This window comes from Trachurus trachurus (genome assembly GCF_905171665.1).
Source record: "Trachurus trachurus genome assembly, chromosome: 9".
Lineage (NCBI taxonomy): Eukaryota > Metazoa > Chordata > Actinopteri > Carangiformes > Carangidae > Trachurus > Trachurus trachurus.
The window spans coordinates 17,092,982-17,119,694 of NC_139895.1; the positions used below are offsets into that span (position 1 = coordinate 17,092,982).

General features: G+C 40.1%; 1 protein-coding gene across 5 annotated transcripts in view; it reads left to right on the plus strand.

The window, feature by feature from the left end:
* The first annotated feature begins 4,582 nt into the window (after positions 1-4,582).
* The window catches only part of dmxl1 (Dmx like 1), a 54,183-nt gene continuing 32,052 nt past the window's right edge, over positions 4,583-26,713 (plus strand). For 2 of the 5 annotated variants that reach the window (XM_083979394.1, XM_083979398.1), the window contains exons 1-21: positions 4,584-4,933; positions 7,578-7,817; positions 9,130-9,255; positions 12,389-12,466; positions 13,678-13,756; positions 13,947-14,091; positions 14,251-14,317; positions 14,527-14,711; positions 15,653-15,857; positions 17,345-17,525; positions 18,173-18,349; positions 18,460-18,701; positions 19,695-20,409; positions 20,929-21,050; positions 21,314-21,403; positions 21,838-21,940; positions 22,055-22,174; positions 22,613-22,831; positions 23,410-24,659; positions 24,828-25,086; positions 26,471-26,604. In XM_083979394.1, the coding sequence (XP_083835520.1) occupies positions 7,731-7,817; positions 9,130-9,255; positions 12,389-12,466; positions 13,678-13,756; positions 13,947-14,091; positions 14,251-14,317; positions 14,527-14,711; positions 15,653-15,857; positions 17,345-17,525; positions 18,173-18,349; positions 18,460-18,701; positions 19,695-20,409; positions 20,929-21,050; positions 21,314-21,403; positions 21,838-21,940; positions 22,055-22,174; positions 22,613-22,831; positions 23,410-24,659; positions 24,828-25,086; positions 26,471-26,604 (4,584 nt within the window). In that variant the 5' untranslated portion in view covers positions 4,584-4,933; positions 7,578-7,730. Of the gene's footprint in view, positions 4,934-7,577; positions 7,818-9,129; positions 9,256-12,388; positions 12,467-13,677; positions 13,757-13,946; positions 14,092-14,250; positions 14,318-14,526; positions 14,712-15,652; positions 15,858-17,344; positions 17,526-18,172; positions 18,350-18,459; positions 18,702-19,694; positions 20,410-20,928; positions 21,051-21,313; positions 21,404-21,837; positions 21,941-22,054; positions 22,175-22,612; positions 22,832-23,409; positions 24,660-24,827; positions 25,087-26,470; positions 26,605-26,713 lie in introns of all 5 variants that reach the window. The other 3 variants (XM_083979395.1, XM_083979397.1, XM_083979396.1) reach the window with 3 other exon arrangements.

The window sequence follows — 26,713 nt, forward strand, 5'->3', positions numbered from 1 at the left end:
TCCAGACTATATCTCTCTGAACAACAATATAAAAATTTCCCTGTGAACGTTGTTGAAGGTCAAACCAAGATTGACATATCTTCACCAGGATGGATGGTGCATGTGTGTGTAGATGTGCACAAGAATTCAATTTCATTTTTTTTTTTTTACATCTAGTCCATGCAATTGCAGTGGCAGTGATACAGTGGTCACGCCCGTGTGTATATGTGAATTTATCCAGGTGGGGGACGGGGTATCAGTGTGTGTGTGTGTGTGTGTGTGTGTGTGTGTGTGTAAACTGAAAATCAATGTAATATTTAGTACAGATAAATTATGAAACTCCTTTAATAATGTTATGACCTACTTCTTGACTGGAAAGTCAACAGTTTCGTCATCACCACTATCCAACTGCCATGACAATAAATGTCACCAACTTTCCCTAATGTCACTGACATGTCAGGCATTTTAATTATTCATGGAGAGTGTCTGTCCCATTTATGCTTTATGCTTTTATGAGTTTGAAACCTCCAAACCCCCATCCTCATTTCCCATCCCCAGTCAACAGTGTTTTGCCATTTGTAGTGAGGCTAGAACAGAATGTGTGAAAATTAGGTAAAAGGCAGAAATCACAAAGTGAGCTGCCAGCTATGTGCATTTTTTTTTTTTTAATCTCCATATGTTTTAATTTCAGAAACACTGGGACTTCAAATAGCTTTAAGTAACAGCTGGTAACTTTTACAGAAAATATGACTGAAACTTACCTTTTCATGCCAGTAACAGCAGCAAATCTCTCTCTTTTTGAGTTTCCTCCTGTGCTTGAAGTTTCTTCTGCATCTTCTGGCTTTGACACTGGACATTTTCTGGTCACTTATTCCCATTGTCTAAAGAAACATTGGCAATCTTCTGAAATTATACATAATCAAATATGCTGCGCTCATTATAGACGGAGAACGCCTAAAATACACATCCATAAAAATGTTTACCAGTAAGTAACTGATAATAATAGGCTACAATATGCAGATTATTTACCTGTCTCCTAGCTCATTCTCTGGACTCGATTTGGGAGGCACTGGGGAGATGTGGGAGCTGAAGCATTGACCAGCTGATAAACAGCCTTTTTTTTTTACAGTCTATGGGCGCGAGGTTTAGCAACGAGTGCTAATGGGCTAGCAGCTAGCTAACTAGCCTACAGTATTTAACTCCGATCGCCAGCCTCGCCGCTCTCTCTCTCGCTCTTCGTCGCAGAAAACCTACAAACCGATCAGTTCCTGGAAGCTGCTGCTCCTCTACTGTCGCAAAGTTACTGCAGGTCTTGCGTCGAGAGAATAATTTGGTCTGATTTTGTTTAACTACTTGCAACAACTGTATTTACGTTAGCCCAATGAACGTTTTGTTTCACTGAAGTGTCTGCGCATGCGCATTATATGCCTAATATAATAACTCCTGCTACTCACCTGATGGACAGAGAAGGGCTTCAACTGGGCAGGTATGGGGTTTCATGTACAGACAGAGGGCCAGAGGGCTTGTAAGCAATTGGCTATTAAGGTTTGGACACCTGTAAGAACTAGCATACATTTGCAAGGCTTAATTTGCTAAGAGGTGCTCTGTCGATCATGGCAGGCGGAAGACGGTCTAAAATAATTTGTCCCTCTGTAACTTTGGCTGTGAAAGAGGAAACATGCTCATATTAACCAATAAGATCATTTAAAATGGTCTGAGTTATACACATGGTTATACACAGAATAAATGACTTGGTGGTCAGACTTCACCAGTCCAGCCTTTAAGGGGGGATACGTTTCATGACAGGCTGAAAAGACGGTCTGAAATAATTTGTTCCCCCCTGTAACTTTGGCTGTGAAAGAGGAAACATGCTCATATTCACCAAGGTTACTTAAAATGGTCTGAGTTGTGTCATGTTCGTGTTCCAAGGATGAGGCCGTGTTGATAGCAAGTCACTTAGTTTAATGTCTCACGTTCTCAACAACATACATGTGGCTCAATGCAGTCTTGCTCTACTCTGTTATATGGAACGGTAAGCTGACTACAAACCAGTACTGCCGCCTAGCGGTCAAACATGTAATAACATCCAATCATAACAAGTTATATCAGAGAAGGACTTTGGTTAGGCTATATACAGAAAGAATAAATTACTTGGTGGTCAGACTTCACCAGTCCACCATAAGGGGGGATACGTTTCATGGCAGGCAGAAAACACGGTCTGAAATAATGTATTTCCCCCTGTAACTTTGGCTGTGAAAGAGGAAACTCGCTCATATTCACCAAGGTAACTTAAAATGGTCCAAGTTGTACACAGAATAAATGATTTGATGGTCAGAAACCTGTCACTTTGAATGGAAAAGAAGAAACAAATCATAAATTGGGGCCAGCAAATACAGCAATCTTGATTTTGAAAAGGGGATTTCATCATCATGCATCATAGCACATTATATGTCAAGTTATAGTACACAAATATGTGCTTGCCTTGGTTTTTCAGTACATTCTCAATTCAGTGTAGTGAATAGTGCGTTGAATAACACGTACAGATTAAATCATTTATTTTGATAAACGAGTCACTTTGCAAAACCTTGCTGATCAAACTAGAACACGAAAACGATGAATCAAACTCAAATTCAATTTATGTGAGTTATCATGTCACTTTTGCCACTTTTTTTTTTTTACCTTGGTCGGTTTATCTTTAAAGCAGAAGTAAGCGATCCGGTCGTTTTGGCTAACTTCTTGTCAGCCGATGGAGTTAGCAGTCCCCACCCTCGTCCCTACGTCACCACATTCACGCGCATCCCTTGGCTGCACACACAGAGAGGACCGCCCCTTATGCCGTTCTTTCTCCTCATTGGATAAAGGTTGTAGGATACAAGGAAAGTTTTCTCCTCGGCTTACAGCAGAGCAGAGTGACTGACAGACCCGTGTTTCAGACCAAACACTCTATGTAAGTGATTGCTGTCGGAAGATATAACTAAGACTAACACAAACATTCCGCTTACTTCTGCTTTAACCTTTGTTCCTTTTACAGTGGACTGTTGAATCACTGTAATTTCAATGGGGGAAAAAAAACATTTTAATAAATTTAACTGGTATACCATATGTTCAAGAATACAAGGGGGAAAACAAACAGTTTGACTGGTCAAAAAAAACAGGAATCCAGTCTACTGAGCAACAGTGACACCTTGTGGTAATGTAGACTTAATACGAAGACATGAGTCACCTCCCACGATCACCTCTATCCTTTCTCAGGAAACAAGAATGGGAGATGGAAAATCAATTTAGATTCAATTTTAAAATCCAATGGCCCAAAACAAAGAAATGTAATTTAACATCTGAACAAAGTAAGGGCTTGAAAATTGTTGCTTTTCAAGAGACCATGACTGGACACAGAAAACTGTCTCTTACATTGGACATGTTGCACAGACCACTTGAAGACTCAAACAGTCTTGTTACTCAAGCTGTTACGTTAACCCTGCTAAATACAGTCATGTTATGTTAAATATACTAGACATATTGGTGCTTTGGCCTCCCGCCTCACCGGGGTAATGCTGTGTGCACAAGTCAGTACACTATATGACTTGACCATGGGTTAGTTCCACAGATCTGAGTTTGCTGTGCTTCACATGTGCTGGCAGTGGATCTGGAGGACACACATTGATGTGTTGAACAATGTTTGCAAATATGTTTAATTGAACTGCTATAGGCTATTCATGATTTGTGGGACACTGCCACAGTAATTACTGTTATCTTTTGCATTTCTTTAGTAGCATTTACATGGTTTGAACAGGGCAGGTCCTCATTCACTTAGTGTAAACAAAATTCAACTGCCACACCTGGGGAAATGTTAAACATGCGAAAATAACAACCTTCTGCCAATGCAAACTACAATTTGAAATAAAATAATCAACACTGATAAAGGTTGAGACAGTGGAAAGAAAGACAGTATTCACTTTTTCTGCAACCATTTGAAATAATTTGCACAGGGAAATTAGATCAAAGAACTCTGTATATGGCAACTATTTCTTTCTCTGTTTTAAAAATATTTTTTTAGCTTTCTTAATTTTGCAATATTGCCTGTTACTATCTATATATAAACTGAATTTATTTTAATTATATATTTTAGTCATTGTCACCTGGTATTCGGCTATGTGTCTGATGTTGGATTGTAGTACATGAACTTTATAATTCTGCCATATATCATAGCACAATTTATAACAACAATATAATACAAACTCAGTTGGTCATATTTCTAAGAACTACTATTGCTTAAAATTACCTGTCATTATTCTTGTACTATTAGGCTACCTACTCATGTTGGATTTTGACAGATGTAAGGCAAGCAAGGCATATATTATATAGCACAATTCATATACCAGGCAATTCAAAGTGCTTTACAGAGGCATACTTACATCATTAAAATGCCAAAAATCAAAAACAGTAAACAAACAAACATTTTAATCCATTGTATTGATTATTTTAAACTTTTTCACAGAAAACTTCATTTACTTCCACTGTAGGCCACCCTCGCGCAACTGTCAACTACAAGGACCACAATGCATTGCAGCGAAACAGTCATTATCATGACACATCTTCAACATAAGGAAAAGCTCCCTCTTTGGAAGCGTCTTATTTGTTAACCTTGGGGAGAGGTTGGCTCCTTCTTGCGGTTAGCATTTTGAGAGGTAAACAAAGACTCGTCTTTGGTAAGCAGCGACTGTCGGAGGTCAGGATATATGAACCAGAAGTGAGCTACAGCTAAGCTTTCCAGTTCAGGAGCTCCTCGCTGGCTAAAACAGCCTCACAAGCTAGCACAGGCTAACGCTAGCTAACTGAGGAGACCGAAACCGTAACATTTAACGTTAGACAGCTGCATTGATGAAAAAAAGGCAACTTAAAGGGGGAGACTGTTTACACCATATCTACAGGAAATGTTTCACAGAGGCAGTACACGGTGAGTGACTAATCGGTTTCTCAAACAGTGGGGTCGTTTTACGGTGTTTGTGTCACAAACTGCTTGGATTGATTAGCTAAACTTGACAGCTCAGTTAGCGTCATGTTCCGACGGGGGACTTTAAAAGCAGGTTTGCTAATTCATGTAATGTTTCCCTAGTAGCATGTAGACTAATGTTTAATCGGGCTGGCTGACACAACGTCAGTCAGTCAGATGTGTCAACTGGATCTCACTGCGTTGGCGTGTGAAACGTTATCACGTGAGTTGCCACAGCACAGGAAACATTGTGTATTCATTTTTTTTCTCTTCCAGTTTTAAAATAACGTCACGTACTGCTGCCCCTTTGCGTTAACGTTATATTTTGCAGGCCTTAACGTTATTGACACTCACGGGCTCGATTCCCTCTCGCTGATAGGATGTGTCCTGTGTTGTTGTTGTTGTTACGTTAAAATGACAGTGTCTTTACTAACTGGCTCTAATGGGTTGCTAACATAGGTTGCTAACGGCTATGATAAGCAGTTGGTAACCTAGCGTCCAGCAAAGTTGTTAGACATGTGACATAGATTGGTTCAGTTGAGTTGACCCTTCTTGTGTCTGCAGCAAAGTTTAGTTGGCACAGGGTGTAAGAGACACGGTCTAGAAAAAAGCAAACAAAACCTATGGAGTTCCCTGTTTTAAAGCAGACTGTGTTAAAGTAATTGCACAGGCAATCACATATTTGTATATCTTTTGATAGTTATTGAACTCTCACTGTGCTGTTGGTAAGTAAGTGAACACTTGGATTTAAATAACCAGTTAAACCTCCTTTGGCAGTGATTGTCTCATACAAGAACCCAGTAGCTGCCTGGTGATCAGACTTGCACAATGTTTGGAGAACATTTTTGACTCATTCTTCCTTAAAGCGGTTGCAGCCTGGTGTTAAAGCTTCTCTTTATGTGATCTCACAGCACTGAGTTGAGGTTTCAACTCTTATGATGACTCTAAAAGGTGGATTTTCTCCAAAGTCATTTTATAGCAGTTTGATTTTGATGTTTCAGCAGGTGGACAGCCACCCTGGCATTGTGCGCCCAGGGGCAGTCAAGCACCAAGCCATGACTGTCCTTTCATCATACTTCATCTTTGAGATGATGTTTTAATGATGATATGCAGTAGTTGTTGTTCGCTATGTAGTGCTGAACATACTTCCCAAACAATTCATCTCAGACTCACTGCACAGCATTTTTCTAATGGTGTTATGGAGTGTTAAGTCGCTACACTTTGACAAACCTCAGTTGCAATGCGCAGTGATGCTTTTTTCCTCTTTTTTTTGGGAATGGGAGACATGGGGTCCCTGCATGAACAACATGCTCCATGTTATACACCGCCATTTGTACAGGATCAAGAACAAAAACCAGCTACAAGTTTCTTTTAAGCCTAAACTGTTAGGTCCAGGTTCATTCATCGCTACACGACTGAGCAGACTGATGAATATGCAAACTTGTGATGATTTGATTACCCTTTCCAGTTTTATGCAAATCAACAATTCATTATTGTAAGTCTTCTGTGATCTTTTTTGAGGCATCGTTCATTTTAGCAGATGTTTCTTGTGTGTGGAGTCTTAGGATCACTACTCACTTCAATTTGCTTTGGTTTGTGTTATTCACCCTTTTACCAATCTACACTGTGTGAATGTGTTCAATATGGACAAGAACAACAAGGGTTTGTGTGTAGTATTATGTAGTCAAAATAGATTGTGTTCCTTTATTAGTGTAACTTGGATTAATACCTGGACATGAGACAAATGTTGTACATCAATGCAACTAATTCCAAAGGGTTGAATTTTGTTCTCTTATCACTGTAAATTAACACAATACAATGTGGAATAACAGGACCTTCAGTGTTGTTGTAAGGTGTAAGCCTGCACTGTGGTAACCTGCTTGACTCCCTGACACCTGCGTCACACCTTTTTAATTATGTGCATTCTGTTCAAAAGGCTTTGCGTCCAGCATACAAAGGTGAAATACAGTACACAGTAACACAAAGGTATTCTATATTGCCGAAAGTCTTGCTCTCCAGTGATAATGTAACACTGTATTTGTGCAGCATCAGCTGGTACATTATACCATCACCTTGCTTGTCTGTGGTTCCATGTCTTTAGGCTCTGAAGAAGTGCTCCAATATATTTGACAGTCTAGCGGTCATTCCAGTTCCTATTTAGGCTAACAAGAAACTCAATGACAGTCTCTTATACTGACACACCTATTTAAATGGCATGCATTTCAAAGGAAGTGATGGGCCACCAGGATCAAATGGGCTTTTACACCAGTAGGCTATGTTTTTTTAACCTGTATGTATGAAAAATAGCCCTAATGCTCATTTACAGTGGGTCCTCTTACAATACTATCTCTGTGTTTTTATGCAACAAGACCCTATGGTGAGACTAATTTCATGCAGTTTTTGACTTGTGCAGTTTAAGAACACTTGATGTCCTGTATGGCCAATGTGATCATCAATTTGGAGATCATCTATTTCATCCTTGATGACAGTGTTGAGTGTTTAATCAGCTTATAGTCAATATCTTGGAGTCACTAATGCCCTAGGCTTGACAGTTGACTGAAGCAAAACATTATCTGTTTACATCTTTGTTTGTATCTCTCCTTTGCAGCTTGCCACTAAAGACACTGAAGTGAAATTACAGACTACAGATGAAGACAAACACGTCCCTCTCATGATTTTCCGCGATTCTCACCTGGAGTGGGATGGTGTTATGAGAAAGGAGAGAGGAGGAAGGAGCACAAGGAGACTATAAACAAGAGTTATGAATCTCCATCAGGTCCTCACAGGGGCTGTCAACCCAGGGGACAATTGTTTCTCTGTAGGGAACATCAACAATGTGCCATTCACGGTAAGATATTTCAAGCTCTGGAAATATTTTCCTCCTTGCCATTTAGGAGCCATGATTCTCAGGGGGTGGTTAAACTGAGCTGAAGAGATTTCTGTTCACTGAGCTGTTTAAAAAAAATAAAAAATAAAATGTAGCATGTAGAGCAGGAGTACGCTGTCAAGGCTTAACTAATGGCATTGTTACTCTGAGGAGCCAAAGCTACAGTAAGTCGAGCTCCTACGAAGTTTTAGAAAAATTTATGCAGTGGATTTGCATGCGTAGCCAAAAACAGTGTTCTAATCTGTATCAGCAGTGTGTTATGTACTATTTTATGCTTAATTTGTAATCCTGAGAGGGTGCTGTCCTCCTTCGGTCAGGGACTAGAGGAAGTCGAGGAAAGTGTAAAAGATCCACATCTACATCAAGATCCCTTTGGACAACACCTGGCTGTTAAAACTTAATTAATTAATAATTATTAATAAAGAATAATTTATTAATGTATATGATGATATGTTGACAAGTGTTAATGACTTGCAGTTCTCTGTCTCATTGACCTTCCCTTAATTTCCCTTTTGTTTACCTTCTGATCTAGCACAAAAAGCATCAATCTATCCTATGGTTTTATAAAAAATGTTCTACTCTGTTTCAGTACTATGGACAGCACCATATGAATTAGGCACCCCCTAATTTAGCCGTAGTCATTTCACCACTTCACAGCTATAACCCCCACTTGCTCGGCTCATCTAACTGAGAGTAGTCGTATGCTAAGACAACAAAAGCAGAGCATTAAATCATTTGCTAGCATATACTGTAGTGTGGGTGTCACAGACACCAACCTTGTTATTCTGGCAGCTGTGACTTCAAACTGTTGAGAACTAACTGGGCTATGTCTTTTTGTTAGTCACATTACAACTGTATAATTTACACCGTATTCAGCAGTTCACAAGGATGTCCCTCCACTGCATCCCAAAGTTATTTCTTGGGGATTAAGAATTTGCTGCGCGTCTGAACCTCTGACTGCTAGTCTTTTGCAATTTAGAGAGTGGATCAATAGGGGAAATGTTTCTGTCGTTCTGCCCTCCTGTGATAGAGACACAGTCACAGTGAATCACAGCTCATGTGAAGCTCCTCTTGTGAGAACCACAGAAATAGAGTGTAGAATTCTAATCTTATCCGCCTGTACTCCAGAGCCGTCATATGGTGGCATGTTTTAGGCTGTGACACTGGCTCCGGCTCAAGTGCAGTTCATGTGACCTTTCATGCAATTCTCTCTGGACGGATCTGAGTATCATCTTCTTGTTGTCTGCCCTTATTTCTCCTTGTCTCTTGATAGGCCTATGCGTCAGGGTGTGACGTGGTGATTTTGGGCAGTGACTTTGAACGACTGCAGATCATCCCAGGGGCCAAACATGGCAACATTCAGGTCGGCTGTGTTGACTGCTCACTGCAGGGTGGACAGGTAAGAGTAATGGAGTGGCACTTTGTCCTATTGGGTCCTCAGGTTGATGTGCAAACTGATATTCCTGGATGTTCCTAATATCCCATACAGTTTTATTGGGTACATACAGTATTTCAGTTTAAATAAATATTTATTTGGATATACTCATAAAGTCCCAGGGTACATTTTGTTTCTTTACCTTGTTGTATTTGAAAGTCATTATTGTACTATGGGTAAATAAATGGTAAAAGATTTGCTACAAACTTTGAGTAATACAAAACAGTCTGTACCCTAGTTTGACACCAGTCAAAATGGCAAAAATGGAAGATCAGAGAAACAAATGACTATAACTTTACTTTCATGTTGTAAAATAAACCACCTGACCCAAATTAAGAGAGAAAAAGCAGAGGGCTATAAAAGTGTTTTTGTACTATGATGCACACTTCCTTTGATTCTGTTGTAGATTAACTTTGACTGTTTTGCAAGGCATACGCTCTGTTGCACTCTTATGATGTGTTGGCAGCTTATGCTTTCAGGAAAGGCATTTGTTTGCAACATCAAAGGCTGTTTAAATGAACTCAAATGAGGGTGCTGTCATCAACTCCAAATGAGGGAAAAATAATCAGCCAGTAAAACATATAGTGGTTCACAGGCTCATATGCTGATGTAACACCACAGATAATCCCTTTTAATGACCACAAAATGGTTTAAAGTTTTGTCACAAACAACAACTGTTGTGATGTGATTGTACGTAATTTGCATCTGAGACCGTTTTCTGTGGGGAAAAAGTATTTGTGGAAATGTGTAGTTATTTATAGTTCCCAATTCTAACTGCAGCTCAGAGACAATGACAAGGTTTTATTTTGTACAGCTCCCATTTGCCGGGAGACTCATTTAATTAGTTTGATTAGTTTTAATAGTAGAAGAACTGGATCTGGAAATGGATGGGTTTTTTCTTTTTCTGGGAAGGCTGCTAGTAGACTTGTTTAAGTTTTGTACTTAGAACAGGCACTGATCTAGTTGCAAATGTCTTAAGGAGCAAGAATGATGTTCGTAAGCTGTGAATCTGTGAAGCTGAAAATGTTTGTGTTGAATCTCAGCATAGTTTGTCAGTGAAAACTTAACATTGTAGTATCCTTTTGCAAACATGTTCAGTATGAAGCAGCTGTTTCTTGTAAGTTTTAATCCTTAGATACTTTAGTCTCAGTGGCAATGATTTCTAAAATTTGAACTTTCAGTTTAAGACCCCAAAATGATTGAATTGCCACAGACTGCTAATGTTTATCTCCACATTCACGCTTTTTTTTAAAAAACCGGTCCAACTTAAATACATAAAAGAGAACTCCAGCTTCTCTTCATCTGTGTGAACTTGACACATTACTTCATAAAAATATGAAAGGCAGAAATAATGATAGCCAGACCATCACTGTAATCCGCATCTATTTTCTAATTGGGATGGTGGTGGCATTGTTAAAACAACAGACGCGCCTGGTTTAAATCAAATGAAAAAAAAAGAGAAAAATTTCACCCAATCCTTCACCACTCCTCTCATGTGATGTTTAATCCAATTCACTTAGGCCAGATCTAACCTCACATGCCTCCAGCATGGTCCAGCATCTTTTTAAGCATGCTCAGTCGGTATGCTTCCCTCTCCATGCTGATATTTGCAATGCTATTCTACACAACACTGTTGAACACACATCCCATGTGCTCATAATTTGCGTCGTACCACTTCTGATGCATGTTGTAAGCATGAATGACCCACTGCCATGGCTCATTTATTTTCAAACTCATTATATCTAAGGTGTAATAATAAGTTATAATTAAAGAAAACCACATTGTTTTCAGATAATATTCAAATTAGTACAAGCAACACCATCACTGAGAATAGAAACTTGCAATTGGCCTCTGACCTACATTACTTTGTGCTCTACAAGATTTGGCTCTACAGTACTTGTTATTGGTTCAAGACAAATATTTTCATTTAGAGCATGAAAAAAAAAAAAAAGTAATTGCATTGTTTGAACACTGCTTTTGATATCTTCACAATTTGAATACCTGTTTGTTATTATCCATGGCTTGTTCCAAGTCATATCTCTTCAAAACAAATGCATGCAGAGTAACACCATAGAAACGGGACAGGCAGCAACTTTAAATCAAAACCAGAATGCAGGGGCATTTAAATCGACCTTTAAAAACTGCAACCATTATAGTTTGTTAGCTAAAAAGCAGGCTGCTCCTAGTTATTTTTAACAATTCCTGGATCCTTATGTAAAAATCATTATAACTACTGATCACTGATTTTATTTGTATTTTATTTATTTTACTTTATTGACTGATTTTATCCCTTGGACCAAATGTACAGTGTATTGTTAGTTCTTAAACAGCATAAGTGAGTTACAGTTTAATCTCTACAAGAATGTAATTAAAAGTGAAATATGTTTTTATTGAATCCCTATTACCTAGGAACTCATGTATTTTTGTTTATCTGAACTGTGATTTCTATGTAATTGTCCTTGTGTATGTGCTCCTTTATAAATGCACATTTGCTCCTTTGAGTGTGCAAGTCACTCCTCTGTGGAATTCATTCACTGACAGTCGGCATATTATTTAACCAATTAGTGACATACACAGCCTGTATTATCTTAGACCTGGACCTTGTTATTTGTGTTCACTGCCATAGAGATTTCACCCATTCACTCTGTTTAACATTGTGACTGTGACTTCCATGGAAAGCACCTGAGCACGTGGCCTCAAACAATGATCTGATGTGAGGCTTGCATACAGTAGACGAGATTACTGTATGTTGACAAGACAACGTTGACTCAACACCGGCTTGTTATAAGCTCAAGATATCTCTCTGTTCTGTTGTCCAGGGACTGTACTCTAGACTATAGATTCATTTTGCTTGCTCCTAATTAGGATATTGAAAAGGATTATTTTCTGTCTAATATAAACTGCCATAAACACAGGGTTGATGATGTTGCAAAACAATGTTGTATCTAACAAATACTGTGTGTAAAACTGTAATATGCAGTTAGTATTTTTGCATGTTGTATTAAGATATATTGAATAATACTACATTGTTTCTCTGTATGAGGAAACACGTCATATTAATATTTATTGTATTGCCTCTTCTTTTCTCTGCTGACAGATTGCAGCTTCCTATGGAAGCATTGTGTGTGTCTTTGAGCCTGTTCAGCACCCACATCAAAAAGATGCATCGGTGACTGTGAGTATCTTCCAATCACAGTCTGCTCATGCATGCATTCATATCATCCTCAATAACAAGGCTGTTCTTCTTCAGGCAATCCTCTCCTGCCATTTAATAGGGATAGGAATATTTGTCCTATAAACCCTTCAAAAAGTCACCAGCAAATAACTAATGCACACTTTGTTATCTGTTTATTCCTGCTCTATAATCATTGAGGAAGTTTTAGCTTTGTTATGTCAAGAACTGTAATTTGGAATGGAAAGATTTTACACTTACAGTACTCAGCAAAACTATGTACTACTTTATATTGTGCTTCCCTGCTATCACGGTCGTTCATGGGGCCTCATCACATGTGGCTCACATGAAAGCAGCTACACTGTTGGCTCTTGTTATGCAGTTGTAAGTGTCTGGGAAGATTCTCAGTCATCTACGTCACGGTTACTCAGAGGGCAACTGTGAACTGTTCTGTTCAGTTCTGACTGAACAATGTGTGGTCCTTATGAAAAACAAAAACATTTTGGCCGTTGTAGCATTAGAATGTAGAATTTTACTTCAGCTTCCTTCGTTCACTTGTCTTCTTCTGCTTTATCAGGGGCCGGGTCACGGGGGCCGCAGACTAAGCAGGGATGACTTCCCTCTCCCTGGACACTTCCTTGTGTAACTTCAGCTTGTTATTTGTGAATTTGTCATAATTTGTTATAAGACCAAATTACGAAGCAAAGCAAGTGTCTGCATCATCGTTGCCAGATGTGTCTGGTTTAGCCCGCCCAAACTTCCCAGAGTTTTTTAAATCCAGACAGTGCCAGCAGTGTTTCCAAAGGTCTCGATTATCAGGTGATGAGAGAGTATTGGTCTTCTCTGTGGACTTCCTGTGCAGAGGCTGTCTTCCTCAGTATGTATGGCACAGGTCAAAAATGCCAAGTTGCACCCGAGACTCCCCACCAGTCACTCAGAACTGCTGAAGCCCCTGGGATAAAACATCTTAAAAGTAACTATAACCAATTCCATTTGCCCTCCGTTGACTTCTCTTTGATAACCATGACCTGGATGACTGAGAATTTTCATGCATACATCTGCATAACAGGACCCAACAGTAAAGCTGTTTTCATGTGAGCCATGTATGATTATTTTTGATTCATTGAGAGTAATAGAACTGATAGAAGGAAACTAATATTTTCAGAGCCAGTCATATTTTTAACACTGATGTTTTGTTTATTCTTTCTGTTCAGAAGTTGAACTGCCAATGGCAGAAGACTGGTCAGTTTGTGCTACAGTCTATGGTACGGAACCTGGCCTGGCACCCGACAGGTACTTGCATACATATTTCTCACCTAATGTTACACAGGTAACACAGTGTTGAGTTTTATTTTATTCATTTGGTAATAAAAACCCTTCTGCACTGTGTACATGCCACTTTTTTTTTTTCATGATATGATGTAATGTAAGACAATGGGAGAGTATATCCTCAAAGAATAAACTTGTGTTTGTATGTTTGTAGGCAGCACTCTCTTAACAGGTTCTAGTAGCCTCCAGTTGTGGTCTAATGTTGATGGAGTAAAAGATGAAGCTGAAGAGCAGGAAAAGAAGGCAGAAATGTCCATAAGGGACTCCCATTCTTCCTGGAGGTGCATCTGGCAGAGCAAGTAAGAAGTACAAAATATGCACATAAGATAACCTTGAGTATTTAATTTAATTTTCACTCCAACTTGTTTTAGTCTGTCTTAAACATTTGACTTCACAAAATAAATATCTGATATTCATTGAGAACTGATAATGCTGTAATTTATATTTTTTGTATAAAGGACGGCCTCTCCACTCAGTTTAATGAAGTTCTCGCCTGATGGGGAGTTCTTTGCTACTGCCGGGCAGGTAAGTGCCATCTATCAGGAGTTGCTAAACCTGTACAGACTTTGATGCAAACTACCATGTTAAGGTCATGTTAGCAATTTTATATACTATGCCGAGGCCAAACACTGTAAACTCAAGTGTAGCTGTAAAATAACATAATAAGTTTAACCTGTAATAGCACATCCCACAATACAAAATCAATATAACCCATGTTTGTCTATGCTCTTCAGGATGACTGCCTAGTAAAGGTCTGGTACAGCACCAGTAAGTGGAAGTCGGGTGTTTCCAGACTCTTTACGCCCCCAGAATCCAGCGTCAGTGTCCAGGGAGAGCTGGCCTTCTCCTTCGTTTACCTGGCCCATCCCCGTTCTGTTACTGGCTTCTCTTGGAGAAAGACCAGCATGTACATGCCACGGTAAAGACACTGTCAAGACAACATTTCACAGCTTTCTTCCTGCAGCCATGTTTGGTTTGTTTACTTGGTTCATTCTTATCAAAACATATATTGACACAGCTGACAGCAACATTAAGAAAAGCAAATTTAACAAACAAACAAATTAATTACTGTACCTTCCAGGAGTTGACCATAGCCTTAGGACGGGTTCCACAACAATTGTTAAAAGTTAAAGGCATAACCTGTTCTTTAGGTGTGTTTCACTGGCTGGACAGGTAGTGTCTCTTTTTGTGTTCATTAATTATTGTCTGATACACAGTTGTATTTTGCAAGTTGAATAAGAATTTTGCAGATTGAAATTAGGTTAAACACTCTGGACTATTAACAGGCACACACACTATACTAAAGCTGCAGGCTCTGCTGTGCTTTATTACAGCATTGCTAATATTACGTAACCTTTTAATTGTTCTCTGACTGAATGTGACACATTTCACAGCAGATTTAACATGCAGAAATATTTTTGGCAAAATGGTGTTATTCCACTCCATTGTTACTTAACAAAATTAATATAGACGGAAAGACAGACAGAAAAAGCTTTGGGAAGCATTAAAGTTGTGATGTGTATTGCGACAACTCGGATCACAATCAGATCATAATCAGATGTGATAATAAAAACATTGTCTAATTATCATCATCATCTAAGTCAATCTCCGACAGCGTACTTTCTCTTTCTATGTCATATTCAGTAATCATGCTTTACATTAAAGGTTAAAATTGAAATTCCTTCATCACCAGTGTCATTACTATTTTGGTAAATGTATCTCTCTACAGGTATTTTTCCTCTGGCCTGCTGCTAAATACTGTAGTTCTATCAACATCATGATACTGACGAGTTGATTACCACCTATAACACAACCTGAACAGTTTCCCATTGTCTCTCCTTTTACTTCCTCTCCCTAAAGAGGTGCAGTGTGTAACGTTCTGCTCACCTGCTGTAAGGACAGCGTGTGTCGGCTCTGGGCAGAGACGCTGTTGCCGGGTGACTGCCTCCTGTCCGGTCTCCATAACAACCATGCTCCTGGCCCACACAGCGACACGCTCAGATGTGCTGGTCCTACCAGGAAACACACCTGCAATGGGAAGACACCAGGAAAAATGGCACACGAAGTAAGTAACACTAATGTCCTTTTTGCTGATAATAAAATGCGCTCAATTTGCCATTTAATTTAGATACAACTTGGTAAAATCAATATAGTCTAAAACGACATTCCTGCAGTAGACATGAAGGTAGAAAATAGTTGTTATTTTAACTGTTCAACATCTTCGTCATTTTGGAGGCTGCAGTTGCATTGCTTTGTTATAATATAAAGTGTTCCCAGTATTTAGTCAACTCTTTAAATCCAATGAACAAAATCTGAGAAACAGTCAACAGTCACAACATATTATATAATTTAACAGCACTTATAATCAAATCTACAACACTGTTTTTAGATAGGTGTTCCTAAATAGTACACTGGCAAGTGTAAATACCACTAAATACTGTATAAGGACTGGTAACATTTATCCAAAAAGAGAGCAGGAAACCAAATCATATCATAAAATAGAACTTAAAAATGTATACAATAATAATTTATGTGTAACAACCTGTGTATTGTGTAAGTTTAACAAATAACCCAGAGAAAGAAGCCTGAATTCTATACTTCCACCCCTGCTGAAGTATGTCATTAGGCAACTGCAGAGATGAGGCAGAAAGAGCAAAGGCTGAGGGAAGAGATGGAAATACAACTGAGGCCTAGTGGAGTTAAAAGGGAAAATTAATTGCCTATCAGACATGAAGATGCTTTTTGAAGCTTTGTAGAGGGCTTAAGACAAGAGATCAGTGAATAATATTAACCTCCTTTCTGTAATCTGTGGAACACCTCAAAATTGTAACTTTGACTCTGTTTCATTCATCTGCTGCTGGTTTTCCCATTTAATAGTGCCAGTGGTTCTTCTGCTTTAAGTTTTTTCGTTAGCCAGATTGTTGCTGACATCCTAGCTACTGTAGACCACCAAACACAATACTTACATCCATTTTAATATGGACTTTTAAATGGTTATTGGTCTCACTGGCTGTCACAGAGCCCAGGGCACGCGAGATTACAGGAAAAATGGGTATGCAAATTTCTCTACTGTGCCTTGAGGAAAGTCTGGAAGTGTACATGTGTTGCATTATTCATTAAAAAAGTAGACTGTGCTAGATGATCCAGGCTGTAGTCTGAAGTAATTCTCTCCCTTCCAAACTGAAAAAATGGACAATACCTATTTCAAACTTCCATTTTGTAATGTTACCTCAGGCTGAGATGAACAGCATGAGATTTCTTGCAAAACCGTTGACATTAATTAAGCCCAATAAATCTACATGGATGCCATTCACATGAGACTGTTTTCATTGGTTAATATGAAGTGTAGAAACGTAGGTCTTTACACTTTACTGGAAACACAAAGGAAAACAAAACAAAAAAACTAAAATTGAATTTAAACATCAAAAACATCAAATCAAAGGAGAAACACCTGTTCCCCAATACAGCCTAGGAGGAGAACTGTGGTGTCTCACGCACGACAGTGACACATGGTTTGTTAATTAACTTTATTAAATAATGTTTTCCTTACAGTTGAATTTTCTAGAATCATGGCATTCCTCCTTAAGTCGAGATGTGCCCCAGCCCTCCCTGACAGGCGGCCTGCCTCACCATCAGAGCCGGCACTTCAACCACAAGAGGAGCAACAGCAACATGCCTCATGCCAACGCACTCTGCCACTTCCACATCGCTGCAAGCATCAACCCGGCCACAGGTTTGACTCAGACACACTCATTTTTCTCTCCTCTAGTTGTGGATAGTTGATAGACAAATGCTCTAAATTAAAAATTAAAGTATTAAAAGCCACAAGATGGCATGGCGTACTTTTGTAAAGAGAAGGTACAACAGCTCCAGCATTGCGACATATCAGTCATTCTTAAACCATACGGGCTAAATAGACTTACCCCTGCTTGAACATAATAAGAGGGCTTCATCTCTCAATTTTGCAGCTTTTGATATAATAAGTTACAAAAGAAGCTTTAAAGACTGAGCGGTTATTTAACATCCTTGTGAGATTTTGTGTTCAATTAAAATTGCTCATGGAGAATATAAGGCCATTTCATTTTGTTTCCCTTATGTGTTTTTGTAGGGCAGCTTAATTTGACCTGATTCAGGGCATAATCTACTTCGGCCTTGAGCCAGAGAGTTCTGCCTGGATTGTATTTCTATGCTTTCATTATGTTAGAACACCTCAAACCACACTTGTAATCATGAAAGTTAATTAGCTACAGCACATCTGTTTGTCCTCCATGCCTGTAATTTAATGTAATGTAGATCTCTGTTACACTTCACCTGTTCTTTTTCTAAACGTTCAAATGTCTGTATCACTGTCTTATATTGTCTATTATTGTATCATCGCAGACATTCCTCTACTGCCCTCCATCTCTTCTCTGAGTGGCATGGATGATGAAGAACCTGGAGGTCCTTTTACTGTCCACTGGCTCAACAACAAAGAGCTTCATTTCACTTTAGCTATGGATGTCTTCCTACAGCAGCTCAGAGGCAGCCTGGAGCAACAGAACGATTGCTCCCATGAAGGTAGAGAAAAACATTTGGTCTGACCCCTACATATTGCACTCTGCTTTGCCTTTTTTTCCACTGATTTTCATAATTTAAACTTTGGCACTATTCATTCTATTCTCTTCCAGACCCAGAGGATGAGGATAACTTCGATGAAGACGAAAATAGTTGCAGGCCAAGTGACCCCCAAGGACCCGAGGCTGTGGAGCTTCCTCTGGCAGCTGTGGAGCACCAGGTGGACGTGCTGCTAGAGGAGTGGAATAAAGGAGCAGACATGTTGTTCAGTATTCATCCCATGGACGGCTCTCTGTTGGTCTGGCATGTGGACTGGTTGGATGAATACCAGCCAGGAATGTTCAGACAAGCTCAGGTATAGTCGCTGCTGGTGGTTTTTGTTCAATACCGAAATATTATTAAATACATTTATGTGTCAGATTTTTTTATAAACTAACATAATCCCTCAGGTTTTAACCTTGTCAACAAATATTAATCTATTTCCAATTTGTGAAGTCTCCATTCAAAGATTGATAAATTAATACACAGATACAGAATAGTTATGGTGGGAATCTACAGTACAGCAAATTATGATATTTTTACTTTATGATTTAAGTGTTACTATAAACTAAGTAGACTTTGCTTTGGTCACTCCTTCACATGACTTGTTTGTATTCAGATTTTTGAGTTGTGCTTCTTAATTAATCACATCAGTAAAGTCGTGAATCATTTTGACAGTCGAGATGGTCTCGCTCTCGTTTTAATGGCTTCTCATCTAGCCATTCAAGACAATTATATTCTAATTATGTGTGACTTCATATCAAATTGAAAAGTCCCCTGCTGCATTTTTATTAGCAGTGAAATAATGAGAACCGTGTGACACAGCAGTTAGTCATTCGGGCAAGGCAGCTAAGAGAATCCCAAGTTTCATTGACATTCAGGTTGATTAAGCCTGCCTGCTTTAATTAGATAATGCACACTGGATCCTGCTATTATTATTAGCATAAGTATTGTTGAACATTGTTCTTTTTTATACATATGCAATGGGGCAAGTGAAGAACGCTCTATCCCCCCGAGTCTCAGTCACTGTCTCTGTAACTTCAGACAGTCACTTGTCAGTCAGCTCCCGAATGCAGACTAGAAGAATTACTGACCTTTGTTTTGAGCTCCCTTTTGTAGAATGGGTTCATGATCTTCAATGCCATTTGCGTCATTACCACATCCACATGGGAGCCTGCTGTTTCTTGATATATTCTTATTTCAAGCTAAAATAGAAATAATTGCTTGAGTCCTTCTTAGTACCAACTCAGAGCTGAAAGCTTTAGTTGCTTCAGATTTCATTGCTGTGATGTCTTTCTTTCTCTTTCAGGTGTCATTTGTGTCCCGTATCCCTGTAGCATTCCCTACAGGAGACGCAATCTCCCTGAGCCACAGTGTTGTCATGTATGCCTGCAACAAGAATGTGGATCTGGCTATCCAGCATGGCAGACAACGGCCACTTGGGAGCACTTTGCCTCAAACAAAATCTGCTCTAATAAGCTACGCAGGACAAGGAAAACCTGCACCCAGCAGTAGTCTGCGGCTAAGCATTTTCACCCCAAACGTGCTAATGATCTCTAAACACGCTGATGGTTCTCTGAACCAGTGGGCAGTCAGTTTTGCAGAGGACTCAGCTTTTTCCACTGTGCTCAGTGTCTCTCACAAGTCACGGTACTGTGGCCACCGCTTCCACCTCAATGACCTGGCCTGTCACTCATTACTCCCTCTCCTCCTCACCACCTCGCACCACAACGCCTTGAGGACACCAGACGTAGACAGCATTCTGGCTCCTCCAGAGCCGTCCACAGGTTTCTCTCATTCAACATCTCTGCCCCGAGGGTCACGGCCCAGCCGGGTGTCCCTTGGCACCGTCTCCCAAGATCCCAATGCAATCTACAGCGAGCTGATTTTATGGAGAGTGGACCCTGTTGGCCCTCTATCTCTGTCAGGCGGGGTCTCTGAGCTGGCGAGGATCAATTCTCTCCACGCATCAGCATTTGCTAATGTAGCCTGGCTGCCCACTCTCATTCCCAGCAGCTGTTTAGGTGAGAATATATTTTTAGTCGAGTACTTCATTCTCCTAGAAATTTTATTTCAACAGTTTAGGAAGCACAGCTTCATTTTCATAATTTCGTTTGTTTACCAAACAGTTATTTTGGTCCAGTTATATGGAGGAAATTCAATTATCTTTTCCTGAATAACAAACTTTGCTTTGGGACTTGAAGTCCCCATAAAAATCTTTTTTAGAACTGTTTTTGAGTCTATTTTACCCTCATGCATACTCCCTTGTATATAAATAAACAATTGTGAAAACAACTCATTTAAACTCCATAAAACTCATGCCATGCATGCTATGCATTTGTAAACAGCAACACACTAATATAATTGTTACACATAGTCCACAGAAATGTACAACTGTCTTTGATATGAGTCTTTGATATACTATGCTTGTTTGTTAAAGGTGCTTTACTTAGTATTCTGTTCAATTTGTCCTGTCCTGTCTAGAAAAACAAACCTAATCGCAGACTTTTTTTTTTCTTTTGTTGCTTTCTTTCTCTCTAAAGGTGTATATTGCAACTCCCCCAGCGCCTGCTTCGTGGCAAGTGACGGCCACTCACTCCGTCTGTATCAGGCTGTTATCGAAGCTAAGAAGCTCCTGAGTGAGCTCTCCAACCCTGAGATATCAGTAAGTCCTCAGACAGGAGTCATTGCTTTGACTGTTTTTAATTACTTTCCCCAGGTGTGGTGAGGTAACAAGGTGTTGTCAATTTGCTGTTGATGACGTGACAGAAAAATTGCATGACAGCATAAGTGTATAACATCAGAAATAAGACGAATAGCATTGACGTGATCCCTCTAACCCAGTATAGAATTATACAGCAAGAAGACACTGCCATAGTAGCCGCGGGCTAATGCTAATCTAAATTTTTAATCTCTTTTTCTCTTCAGAAATATGTTGGGGAGGTGTTCAACATCATTAGCCAGCAATCCACAGCAAAACCTGGGTGTATCATAGAGCTGGATACCATTACCGACTTTGTAAGTATCAGTGAAGCCCAAGGGAAATGGGCTCTATTCAAATTGTATTCCCCTGCTCTTGCTCTCTTGTTAAAGACACTTTATCCAAGACTATAAACTTCTTGGATAAGAAAGATTAAATATAAACTTTTCTACTGAAATAAAACTTTTAACTGAATATATATTTAAAAGCCTTAGTTGGAATCTGGAGCATTGATATGTGAAACACTCTGCACAGCAGAAAGGTCAACATTAAAAAAATACAAATGGATGCAGAGCAGACCTACTCTCTTCCCCTCAGGCAGCTTGTGCATGAGGCACATGCGCAAGTTTGTGTAACATCCACACAACTCGTATCTGCCAGAGTGTCTGCATATTTGCACAGTAGATGAGGCATGTTGTTTGGTGTTTGCTGTAGCGTTTGATATAGTTTGATAAAGAGTTGTTCTCTACAGCAGGGGAAGGAGACCCAACTCCTGCATGTTTTTGAGGAGGAGCTGATCCTTGGCAGTGAGAGAACAGAGAGCACACAGGACACTCCTGATTCTTCCCAATCTGGTACTTATGTGATTCAGTTTACTAACTTAGTGCCTTAAAATGTATATATCTTGCAGGTTCCTTGCACCACCTTTTAACACGTTTCATAAATATTCTATGTGTGACTCTCTGCAGCCTCTGGTGAGCCAAATTTCTCGGCACGTTTTTTCCTGGTAGTGGTTGAATTAACCCCGACAGGTCGCTCACTCCTCCACATGTGGCATCTCCATCTTGCTGCTCGACCAGTCACCATGGGTGGGTACAACAAACAACACCTGCAGTTCATGAGATGCAAGACATGTTTTGATTTATTGTTGCTTCAAGAAAACACCTTTCTATATCTCCCTAGAAGTAGATTAAAGGCAGCTTGGACAGTTTTCTAAGTTACAAGTCACTGCAAGCCTCCTGACAAAATCATGATGTCAGGTTAAGAGCAATAACTGTGTCGTATGGTTCAGAAATGTGTAACTGTGTAATGATCAAGAAGCTGAGCAGGGTTTGGAGAAACGTCTGTAAAATGTATTTACTAGTAGGATTGTACATCATCTACTGAGAAGTATATTTTTAGACAAAGTCAGATAATATCTCTAGTTATGTGTTTGTCACGAAGTATGAGGTGATGTGCAAGGGTTCTCAGATATTCTGTCAGGATTTCTAAGTAATATTTCCTGCTTTCCATTCCTCTCCCCACAGAGCAAACCATGATGGAGAAGGATGCCCCCACGGCGCCTCCGATGAACAGCTCTCAGTTCAGCTATGACACGTTCAGTTCTCCGGTAACTCAGAAGAGTAAACCCTGCACTTCCAATCTACAGAGTGCCTGTCGCCTCAGCCTCACAACACACAGATTGTACAGCCAAGAGATGGTTCTGCCAGAAGGGGTAGAGGCCATCAGTGTTACCCCCTCAGCAGGTGAGGGACATTGAGGACACAGTCACATATAAATTACATACAAACTCTATGGTAGACAGATATGAGAGACAGCACAGTTTAGAGGTAAAATGCCTGAGTTACTGCATGCATGAAAAGGCCAGTACTGAGTAGCAGCACATTAATTAATTATAGTAGTCATGATAATTGCATTTCTCCTTGTACCTTAATTGTTTGTTTTTTTAAGGGAATTCAAACTGAATTTTTCAGTGCAAGCTTGCCAGTCTAATTGAAGGGCACACAAAGAGAAATTCAGAAGCTACTTGGAAGTTTACAGACACGGGTTTAGACCAAAATGTTTTTAAAGTTCTTGTGCTTTAGTCGACAAATGAAAAAATCAGCTTATGTTTGTGCTAGAATGAAAAATGGAAACAGACAAAGGTGAATATTTCTGTGCTGTTTTACAAAGCACACAAAACATTACAAACAAAGCTCCAAAATCAAATGAATTCAAAGAAATTCTCCAAAGAAGATATGAAAGAAAGCTTTTTCTATAATAATAATACTAATATGATGATAATAATAATAGCCTAATAGAGTGTTGTCATCTGTCCTCCTAGGTCACCTGAGTGCGTCATGTTCTCTGCCAGCTGGCCGTGTGCCTTACCTTCTTGCTACTTCCTGTTCTGATGGAAAGGTACGCTTCTGGAGGTGTAACGTTGTGGCGACGGAGCCCTTTAGCATGGACACCTTGCTGTACCAGTGGGAGGAGTGGCCCCTCTTGGTGGAAGAAAGGTTTCCCAACAGCAGCGCAGTCAGCGTACCAGGCCGGCCCATAGAGGTCAGCTGCTGTCACACGGGACGGATCGCCGTCGCCTACAGGCAGACACCAAACGCACCTCTGAACTCAACACCTCATCTGAACCTTCACGGACTGTTGTTGACTTCTCCTCCTACACTGGCATCCTCCCCCTACACCCACCTGACCCCAACCCTGACTGTACAGCGTAGCTCAAATCTCACTTCAAGCCCCAACCTCGTAAACACTAGAGAACCAATGGTCAACATAGGCATCTTCCAGTCTGAGTCCACCGGTGGTTCACAGTGGATTCTGGAGCAAACCATCATCCTGGACAGCGCAGATCCCACAGCTCACTGTGGTATTAACAGCGGCACAAATGGAAACGCTAGTATTCCAAGTAACATGGACTTTTCGTTACCAAACGAGAACTGTCTTGGCTCCACTAGTAAGAGTCTTGTTCATTTGGACTGGGTGTCTCAAGAGGATGGGTCACACGTTCTGACTGTCGGTATAGGGACAAAGATTTATATGTACGGCCGTCTATCAGGGAAGCCTCCAGAACTGGGTCTCTCATCTGACGCCAGTCGAGACCAGAGCTTGTCTCGCCTGGTCTTGCTTCGATCGGTTGATCTGGTCTCTTCTGTTGAAGGCTCATTGCCCATCCCAGTCTCCCTCTCCTGGGTACGAGACGGCATCTTAGTGGTAGGGATGGACTGTGAGATGCATGTGTACTCCCAGTGGCAGCCTCCAACACCGCCCAGACCTAATGCCGCCATTGCACAAGACACAGATATCAGCAGCAGTGTCTCCTCCATAATCTCAGCTGTCAGACAGAGCCAGGAGGAGGGACTCGGTCCTGGGGCTCCAATGTCTTCACTAGCCCCTCCGAAAAAGGCCCTGACAAGGTCGATGATGAGCCTGGCTCAAAAACTCAGTGGGAAGAGAACAGCTTATGACCTCCCTGTAGAGATGGAAGATTCTGGGCTTTTTGAGGCAGCTCACCAACTCTTTCCCACTCTGCCCCAATACCACCCTGTACAGTTACTGGAGCTCATGGATCTAGGGAAGGTAAGTTAAAGAAATCTTTAACTATCTTTTTTCTTGATTTGATCTGACAGTCAGGTAGTAAGATTTACTATTTAAAGGTTCAAATCTGTAGTAAATCAAACCAATTCCTTAAATTGTTGTGGATGATGTGGATGTTTACAATGTGTAATATAATTTGTCTATCCTAAGGTTCACCGTGCCAAGGCCATCCTCTCCCACTTGGTGAAATGCATTGCCGGAGAAATCGTGGCACTGAAGGACAGTTCCAATAACCCAGAGAAACGTTTGCGCTCTCGAACCATCAGTGCCGGAGGCAGCACAGCCAGGGATCCAAAGATGTTCAGCAAAGCAGAGAACTCCACCCCTGACTACACGGAGATAAGCTCCATCCCTCCCCTGCCCCTGTATGCCCTCCTGGCAGCTGATGAGGATACGTCACCAAAACCTGGTAGGTACACAGTGCAGTTTTAGCTATTAGCATTTACCACAGAACTGGATTCTGTTTATGGTGGTAGCTGACCAGGGAGAGCGTGGGCCTTCCTTTAATCAGTTATATCAGTACAATCTATAAGGTGCTCGACAGTGAATATTTTAATTTCCAAGTACAACTGAAGTGTAATATACAGTACTGTATGTATCTCCATATCTCTGCTTCACATTGTGTCAAACGATTAAATAAAAAACTCTGACACGCAGTCAGCATTCTTACACCCCAAATGACAGACACAGCCAGCAAAGGGACAGAAAAAAAAACTCTTTTGAGGATCCACTGAGCCACCAATGTGGTAGAAGTCTCCCAGGGCACCTGATGCCCAGTCTGGCTATGACAAACTGCTCTGTTGAGCTGTGTACAGAGCGACAAGGCCTACAAGAAATATATGGTGGTGAATGATGACAATGTGGCCACAGATAAATTGGTCTAAGGGAAAAAGCTAAATACGTGGTAAAATAGGCTCTAGTAGGAAAAAAAGAAAACGCTGAAAATATAACCATATTCACAAAACATGAACCTAGAAAATGACAAGAAAGGATGTTCAGTTTGATTCATAAAAGTGCACTGTATCTATTCAACTCAAGTCAATTAAAGTAAGTGTATTTAAGACATAAAAACATTTCACACTCAGAAGAAATGCACTCTGCACCATGGTTACCTGAAACAGATGTGCATTAATTAATTAAAACAAAACAAAACACAGGGACCGAAGCACAGCTAGACCCAACCTCGAATACATGTAAGGATAATTAACTCAATTTAAATTTTATCAACCCGAACAGACCCTAACAAAGAGAACACAAACATTGGCAGCAGCATAATGATCCATTAATTAATTCAACCAATTAACAAGCACCTGCAGTGGAAAATAGTTGCAGTATAATAATGACAATGTCTTGATAGATTGTAGATTAATTTTCCACAGGGTTGTATTAAAAAAGATTGTAGCTATTTTAACTATGTTGAATTCGACAAACACTGAACAGTGTCTTCAGGCATGCTTTTAAGCAGGTACACAAACATATTTAGAGAAACAGTATCTAAAGTGAGAAAGTAACTACCATTTTTAGCCACTCTGCCTCAAGGTTTGAGAAAGTGAGGATAATATCCTTCTCTTTGGTCTTCTTCTTTTTCCTCCCGACTTTTTTTCCTCATTGTGTCTCTGGGGATCCAACGTGAGGAGAATGAAAGCAGAAACATGTATACTGTAAAAGACATATCTTGCTCTTTGGTATTTTAATTTGTTCTGCTGTCTCAACAGCAGGAGGGTATTTTTCCTTAAGTCTCTACTGAATTACATGTCTTTAGTAATTTAGCTCTGCCTTGCGCCTCCTTACAGATAAAGTGGGCAGCGTGAGTGGAGACAGTGGGCATGGTTCCAGTCACACAGATGCTTATGACGAGCTCTTCCATACACCGAGCATAGCAGAGCTGGACCCTCTGGACAACGATCAGGAGCAAACAAGCAACAAGGTCAGTTCCTGTTTGCTAAGGAGACTTAATATGTGTGAGTGGACTGCATCATTTTGGACTCTTGGTATTTCAGTGTGTTCCTTCGACATGCATAATTGTGCATCCAGGT